This window comes from Zingiber officinale, chromosome 5A (genome assembly GCF_018446385.1).
Source record: "Zingiber officinale cultivar Zhangliang chromosome 5A, Zo_v1.1, whole genome shotgun sequence".
Taxonomy (NCBI): domain Eukaryota; kingdom Viridiplantae; phylum Streptophyta; class Magnoliopsida; order Zingiberales; family Zingiberaceae; genus Zingiber; species Zingiber officinale.
The window spans coordinates 31,738,343-31,747,092 of record NC_055994.1 but is presented as its reverse complement, the minus strand read 5'-3'; the positions used below and the strand labels follow the sequence as shown (position 1 = coordinate 31,747,092).

At 39.2% G+C, this 8,750-nt stretch overlaps 1 protein-coding gene across 1 annotated transcript; it reads right to left on the bottom strand.

Annotated features, from left to right (window-relative positions):
- Positions 1-1,749: 1,749 nt before the first annotated feature.
- LOC121980407 (cytochrome P450 703A2-like) lies at positions 1,750-3,546 on the bottom strand. Its single transcript, XM_042532429.1, has one exon. The coding sequence runs from the start codon at positions 3,432-3,434 to the stop codon at positions 1,869-1,871; it is 1,566 nt and encodes a 521-aa protein (XP_042388363.1). The 5' UTR covers positions 3,435-3,546; the 3' UTR covers positions 1,750-1,868.
- Positions 3,547-8,750: the final 5,204 nt, after the last annotated feature.

Below are 8,750 nucleotides of genomic sequence, written 5' to 3'. Positions count from 1 at the left end.
GGTACAACCCGAAGCCACTGGTTGGACTCCACGACTTCCCCAGAAGGTATGGTTGTCAAGAACTTGGAGTTCATGCTCTCTGTAGGCACCTGAAATTCCTTGGCAAAGGGCACTGATATAAAAGAATGGGTCGCCCCAGTATCAAATAGCACAGTAGCTAAATGCTGAAAAATAACTACTTGACCTGTTACGACCGTGGAGGCACTAGCAGCTTCCTCTTTAGTGAGGGAGAATACTCTGGCACTAGCTGGAACTACTGGGGCTTCCAACCTTCCTTGACTAAGCTGAGGTCCGTCCAGAGTTGCAGGCATGTAGTGTAACTGAGGCTTGCTCCCGTATGGCGCTGCCTGTTGCTGAGGTGCTTTGAGCTTGTTAGGACATGCCTTAGCCAGGTGTCCTTCTTGACCACATGAATAACATCCAGTCATACCCAAAAGACAGGCTCCTGGATGTAGTCTCCCACATTTAGGGCAGGTAGGGAACTTGGTCTGCTTGTCTACTGGACCTTCTTTTTGGCTACCTCCTGTATTCCATCGTTTTCTTTTGTTATTCTTGTCCTTCCAATTCTACTTATTTGCCTAGGGTTTCTTACTCTCTGCTGTCTTGTCCTCTATTTTGACTGACCAAATCAACTATGATGAATTTGTCAAAGTCTTGATGGCCAAGTGAGTTTCCACTATGAAAGAAATACCGAGTAAATCCAGCGGTGAATGAGTTGTAAAATATCAGTATACCTCCTCGGTCCTTATCTCAATAGCTGTGGTAGTGAAACTAAATAATAGCGTATCATTTCCTTTCAGTAGTGGTGGTTCAGTAGACTTTTGACGATTGTTTCTAGGGCATCTCTCCTCTCTTGACTGTTTTATTTGATTGTATGGTGTGGTTTGAAAATCTGTAAACCTGTGGTAAATGGATTTCTTGTTCCAACTTTTACAATATTGGACCATATTGGAACAAATCATGGTACACTTTGATTAATAATAATCTAACTGCAATTTTTTGTGATCTGAATCCATGTATTTAATAGGTTCAACAGTTCGATAATAAGAGAATGCTTAAGATAGATAGTGAAAACTTGCTTGTTATTTAACAACGATTGAGCTAGGCTTGTGGAATGAATCATTGGAATTGGATGTCAACTATTTAAGACCATCCTACTAGTATCGACATTGGTTAGTGTAAGCACAAATTGCATAATGGCAAATAATTGTTGCCTGGTTGTCTCAATATCTGTGATGCAGTGGCAAAGCATTTACTCGGTGAATCATGAGAGGTCTATCTAACTCTAGAATTAATCTAGCTAGAGAAGATCGAACATTTGAATTATATGAAAAAACAATAATAATTGTTTGGTCTATCGAAGTAAATGAGATAAATTGAGATGCCTTTTCATTAGAAATTGAGAGTTAAATCCATGGAACGATGAAGAATACATGGACCTAATGAAAAATTATTATAGAATATGAAGATACCCACAAACTTATAAAAAAATGCACAATAATAAATTCGTATAAATGACTACATGGATCTAATTTTGAATAATAGATTCGTATAATAAATTCGTGTAATCCTACTTTTCTGGTAACAGTTTTCTCGCCCTCGCGAGCCTTCCATCTTGATCCTCTACTAATCTATCGTTGGACGGACAACACGAACACCGGCTGACGCTTTTGGACTCATAGGACATAGACCCTAAGCCATCGTGACCGCTGGATGAAAGGAACCATAAGATATTATATTCCAGTGGAAAAGTAAGATTTATTTATCATCGTAAGATTTATTTATCACATGCAAAGTAATTCGTGTATTTCTTTTTTACATTATTCATTTCAGCTACGCACTTAACCATCTAAATCACCGGCCGGTCACTAGAACATGGAAGCCGCCAAACGTGGCGCCGCCATGGCCCGCAGCGGCTTTGCTTTGCGCAGGGCCAAGCCGAACGCCTCTTCCATATCGATCTCCTCCGGCACTTCCCAGTCGAAACTATGGAAGAGATTCGCGAGGGCCAACAACACCATCGTCGTTCCCATCGTCGCGCCAGGGCACTTCCTCTTCCCCGCTCCGAAGGGTAATATCTCTAGCTCACCCCTGCGGAGAACCTCGACCCTCTCCCCGTCTGCCGGGAGGTGCCTTTCCGGCCGGAATTCGTCTGCGTCGTCCCCCCACACGCTCTTGTTCCTCCCCAACGCGTGCGCGTTGATGAACACCCGCGTCTTCGCCGGGATGTGGTACCCCATGAGCTCGGTGGCCTTCATGGACTCGCAGGGGATCAGAAACGGCCCCGGAGGGTGCATCCGGAAGGTCTCCCGGACGATGCACCGGAGGTAGTTCAGATCTCCCAAGTCGGACTCTCGCACCATACGATCCCGTCCGACCACTCTGTCCAGCTCCTCCTGTGCCTGCTGCAGCAACTCTGGGTTCTTGATTGCCTCCGCCATCGCCCACTCGCTCGCCACCGCAGAAGTATCAGTCGCCGCGGCGAATGTATCCAGCATTATGGCTTTCATCTCCCTATCATCCATCCGCTCCTCCTCTTCCTCCCCTGGCATGGAAAGAAGCACATCAACGAAGTCCCTGTTCGCGCCATGCTCACCATCTGTTAGATTCTTTGCCTCAATGGCTTGCCGGTGTTCATCGATAACCCTTTGGAGGAACTCATCCAGCCTCCGGGAAACATCCCTAATCTTCTTCTCCGTCCCGACGAAGAAGGGGTCGACGAGCCACCTCCATAACGGCAGGTAGTCGCCGGGATAGACCAACCCCAGAAGCCGGAGCAGCTCGCGCGTGAGGTTCAACAGCTCATCTACCTCGGCTGGTCCGGCTCCTAAGTACCGCCTCCCCATGAGCATCCTCGTCACGTTGTTCATCGTGAAGGCGCCGAGCACCTGGCTCACTTCGATCATTTCCCCTTTGCACGCCTTCCCTCGCACATCGCGCATGAGGTGGAGCGCCTCCAGCGCCCTGTTCCCGGCGAAAGACTCGAAACGCCTGGCGGTGAGGAGGTGCTCGACGCAGGTCCGGCGCAGTCGCTTCCATTGCGGGCCCATCGGAGCGAAGGCGATTTCCCTGCCGCCATAGCTGAACTGGAAGGCGGACACCAACTTCGGGCGGGATGCGAAGAGGTCGTCCTGCCGGACGAGGATCTCGCGTACGACGGCCGGTTCGTCTGTGGTGATGGCGTCGACGGCGCCGAGGCGGAGATAGACAAGAGGGCCGTAGGAGGAGCAGAAGTAAGCCAAATCCTTGTGGGGAAGAAGTCCTAGCTGCGTCAGGTTACCGACGATCGGCCACCTTGCTGGGCCTGGTGGAAGCCTCAACTTGGAGACACGGCGCCTCTTCTCAGCAGCCCTTAGCAGAAGGGTGGCCATTAACATGAGAATTAGAACAAGAGGAATTGAGAATGAAATGCCTCCGATATTAGCCGTCTCCATTTCTTCTTATCTTGAAACAAGCTTGTAATGCTCTTTCCCTTCCAACTTCTCAACTGGATTGAGGTTCATATGTAAAAATAATAATTCCAGAGAAAGTATTAAATGACAATTTATCATACATTATATTATACTAAGTATTATTAATTGTGTTTATATTTTCCTAGGCTAAACAAAAAACGGTAAATTAGAGAAAAATCTCCAATCACAATCTTAACTTTGCATGTAATCCCCATGTCCAAAAAACTTTGTTTCCACTCCCTGCATGCAAGGTATTACTTATTTCAACTCCCTCATGCAAATATTGTTACCTAAATTGCCCCTCAGATTTTTTAGGTACAAAAAGTCTAAAATTGAATACAAAAAGTCCAAAAACAAGTATAATTCTTCTTAAAGTCAGCACTTTATATTAAAATCGAGTATATTTTCTATTAAAATTGTCCCTATTATTTTTGAGGTATAAAAAATCTAAAAACAAGGATCAAGTATATTTTCTATCGAAATTAACCTTCATATTTTTCGGTATAAATAGTCTAAAAATGAGTATAATTCCTATTAAATTCAGCACATTAAACTAAAATAAAGTATATTTTGAGATGAAAAAAATATCGTTCTCAATTTGATAGAAAATATACTAGATTCTAAATTAATATACTCAATTTAAGAGGATTTATACTGATTTTTAGACTTTTTATACCTAAAAATATCATGGGCAATTAGGTAAAGATGTTTGACTGGGGAGTGAAAATAAAGATTTTCATGGATGGAGACTATATGCAAAGATTTATTTACCAATAGGGACTGCATGTAAAATTACCCAAAAAATAACTTGAATATTAAATAATTATATTTTGTCCTACGATAGTCAAAATAAAAAATTATTATTTTTAGACTAATCAAAATTTAATTCTGCTTCTATTAATTGATGAACTTTCGTACAGCTGTTAGGGGTGGCAATTTTTGACCCGACACGAAAACACGACCCGAACCGAACACGAAAAAATCAGGTTAGGGTTGGGTAGTTTCGGGTTCGGGTCGAAATCGGGTCGACCCATTTGACCCAATTAATAAACAGGTCAGGTTCGGGTCAACCTGAAATGACCCGATTACAACCCGCGAACTCATTTATAAATAATTATAAATTTAAACTAAAATTACAAATTTAAAAAAGTTAAAAACCCTAAATATAGAGATATGTTATGCTATTGATTGCAATGTTGCTATGGCTTATCATTTATGATATGAATTTTCAATTTGTGTAGATAAATGTTATTTTTAATTTTTAATTAAATATACAAATTTTATTTAATGAATTCAGGTCATATTCGGGTCAAACGGGTCAAACAGGTTAAACGGGTCAAACGGGTCGAACGAGTTAAACGGGTCAAGCGGGTTAAACGGGTCAAACGGGTCGGGTTCGGGTCGGGTTTGGGTCAAGTGAAAATAAACAGATCAGGTTCAGGTTGAATATTTTGACCCGAAATAATAATCAGGTCGGGTTCAGGTTGTCATTTGCCAACCCGCCAACCTGCCAACCTGAGCCTGTCAACCCGAACCCGAACCGAATTGCCACCCCTAACAGCTGTAGCTTAGAGACAGATACTTAGACAGGATAGCTAGACTAGTCCTGATTATTTATTCATTAATTAGATGGGTTAAATTTTACTTATTCAGTAAATAGGATTTAATCTATCCAATTAATAAATAAATAGGATCTCTTTTAATTTAAAAATTTTTGGACCAAAGGATCTGACTTTATAGCTTAGGTAAGGATTCTCTAGTATAGGATCCCTGTACTTTGTAGCTTAGGAGACCAGTCTTAGTCTCCTACTTATTCATTAGTTGGATAGGCTAGATCTCACCTATTAAATAGATGTGATCCAATCCATCCAACTAATAAATAAATAGGGTTTCTTTTAGTCTAAAAAATTTTGGACCAGAGGATCTAGTCTCGTAGCTTAGGCAAGAATCCTTTGATCCAAAATCTCTAGTTCAATCTTGATCCCCTGCTTATTTATTAATTGAACAAGTTGGATTCTATCTATTAAATAGATAGGATCCGATCTATCAATCAATAAATGAATAAGATATTTTATAATTTAAAAAATTCTGGACCAAGCTCTAACTTCATAATTTAGATATATTTTTTTTCAATCTAAGATCCTTGGATAAGTGCTGGTCCTACTTATTCATGAGCTTTGGACGACTTTCTCACAATTTTCTTTCTGTTGTTTCCCAGTACCTTATCTCCAACGGGAAGAAGCCATGTGTGAGTAGGCCGAAATTATATTTTATTCATTTCGTTGATGAAAATACATTGAGCGCGAGACAAGTAAACGATCGACTGTGTCAAAACGGATGATAACGCTGTTCTCATGAGCGGTAAGCCCGCCACCCCTCCATTGTCTGTCCTAGCCTCTGGACATGAGAAATTTATTTTCTAGGTGAATGAACGCAGGTTGAATTCTTTTGATGCCGTCTATTTTATTTCATCATTAAATTCAGAGTAGTTATTAGAAGAATTTAATGATCCATCTATTTAATAGGGTAAAGATCATTGAATTCCTCCCATCAGTACAATGGATCGGGATCTGATCCGTTAAAAATAGATTAGAGGATCCCTACTCGAATGAACCTAGTTTCCGTGTGATTACTTAATTACACTGTGGGGCAAGTAACGGTGCATATTATGCGTTTATTTTATTTTATTTTATTTTGAAAAGAAAATAGAAGGTCTCATTTTTATTAAAAAAAATTTTAAAATTTTTTTATTTATTATTTATAATATGGTTGATCTTGTCTGAGAGTGAGACGGTGGACGTTGGGGATGTGACACTCACGTTGATTGGATGTAGACTTCGAACGACTAGAACCTACAATCACAAAATGTCAGTGCCGAACCAGGGAGGGGTTCTCTGGCGTTGGCTCTCCAATACTCAAATCAGATCTCCCGCGGAAGCAGTAATGAAGCGAAGCGAAGAGAAACGAAAGTGGTGGAGTAACAGTTGTTAGAGTGTATACTAAAAGCTTAGCTTTTTATATAAACATTTATTTAGAAATAAGAATCACATTGGTCAAATGTCTACATGCTAAGTGTAGTTGTTCAATTAATTTATATTGTAGATAACATGGTATGTGGTGTCACACGCAGAAGATCATGTTATCAATTCCTTATAAATTATAAACAGTAGCTCACGACTAAAATGGAAAGGAACAAACCATTAGATTAGTCGTAGTATAATTTGGTATTAGTTTATCTTAACTATAAAATTACACTAGAACACTCTGAGTGTATTGAGCAAGGGCATTTAAAGTAAGTTCTTTTTATACTGACTTAATAAAAGAACAAGACCTTAGTTATTATGAAAGTGTGTGCTCTTAATTCTAATTAATAGCAAGCACATATATTTAGTATTTATTTCTTTGACTTATCAAAGGGTAAGATTTAGCTCGATAAATTAATAGGCTCGATAAGTTGGGAAATGCTATTACTTATAGTGTGTGTTGTTGATTATAGAAGAAAACTATGTCCTAGTAATCTAGGTTGATAATGTCCCCAAGAGAAGCTCATAAGGATTGTCATGTTAAACCCTGCAGGTGGACTTAGTCCGACACGACAATAAGGTTGAATGGTACTACTCTTGGACTAAGATATTAATAAAAGAGAATTGTTAGTAACTCATTTAATTAGTGGGCAATCGACATCTTAAACACAGGGAGACTAACACACTCATAATAAGAAGGAGCCCAAAAATGTAATTTGGGATTGGTGTGGTAGTTTAATAATAATTCTTTAGTGGTATGAATTATTATTGATAAAATTAAGTTGGATGTTCGGGGCGAACACGGGAAGCTTAATTTCATCGGGAGACAAAAACTAATTCCTCCTCTCAGTCCCTATCGTAGTCTCTTATTTATAAAGTATTATACTCACTTATACCCACCTTTATACCCATCCTAAGGTGGCCGGCCAAGCAAGCTTGGAACCCAAACTTGGGTCGGCTAAAGCAATTAGGATGAGCAAGTTGTGTGGCCGGGCCTAGCTTGGAGCCCAAGCTTGGTGTGACCGGCCACATCAAATTAAAAGGATTTTATTTTTTTTTAAATTTTCTTATGTGGATTCCATGGTTTTAAAAGAAAGTTTAAAATTTAAATCTTCCCTTTTATAGCTTTCTACAAAAGATTAAAAAAAGATTTGATATCTTTCCTTATTTTTAGATTGAAAGGAAGATTTTAATTTTGAAAAAACTTTCCTTTTTTGTAATCATGTTCATGATTTAAAAGAGAGTTTTAAAAATTATAAATTTTCCTTTTATAAGTTTCTACAAAGGATTAAGAAAAGATTTGATATCTTTCCTTATTTGTATATTGAAAGGAAGATTTTAATTTTGAAGAAAACTTCCCTTTTGGAAATCATCCACATGTTTAAAAGAAAGATTTTAATTTATAAAATTTCTTTTTATAACCAACCATGAAGGAAAAATTAATAGAGAAATTTTTATTTAAAATTTTCGGAAACAAATTACGATGTTTTAATTCTTGTGTTATTAAAACTTTCCTTGTTTAGGAGTTATGAGGTGGCCGGCCATGATATTTAAGAAAAGAAAATTGATTTTAATCAATTAAAATTTTCCTTTTAATGGCAAAGAAAATAAGGAAGGTTTTATTTAAATTTTCCTTATTTGCCAAGACCAAGGATTATAAAATAGGGGGTAGGGGTGCCTTCATGAGACACAACTCTATTCTATTTTCCTCTCCTCTTTCCCTTGGTGGTGGCCGGCCCCTTCTCCTTGGCTTTTCCTCTTCTCTTCTTCTTTGGTGGCCGACGGCATCATCCTTTGGAGCTTTGTGGTGATGGCCGGATCTTGCTTGGAGATGAAGGAGAGAAAGGAGGCTTTGTTTCTAGCATCCCTTGGAGCTTAGTGGTGGTGGCCGAAACTCTTCATCTCAAGAAAGAGTGCTTGGCCGAAACTTGCAAGGAGGAAGAAGAAAGGCTTGGGTGGTTCTCATCTTGGTAGATCGTTGCCCACACAACGTCCGAGATAAGAAGAGGAATACGGTAGTAGATCACGAGGTCGTTGTATACAAAGAAAGATATAATTAATAATTATTTTCCGCATCATACTAATTTTTCTTTGTATGAATTCCAAACACATGAGACATATAATTCTAGGTTTTGAATTTGTGATTCGAGTTTGTGTTTTCTTTTTATTTTTTAAATTTGTGATTCAATTATTCTTTTTGGTTAAACCTAGAGTTATATAAGAAAATTAAATATTAGATTTCATTGAAAGGCTTTGTCTAGGAAGTGGTGGTTGC

Excerpts from the sequence above, each read along its gene's own strand:
- LOC121980407 (XM_042532429.1), bottom strand. The coding sequence starts at position 3,434 with ATGGAGACGGCTAATATCGGAGGCATTTCATTCTCAATTCCTCTTGTT.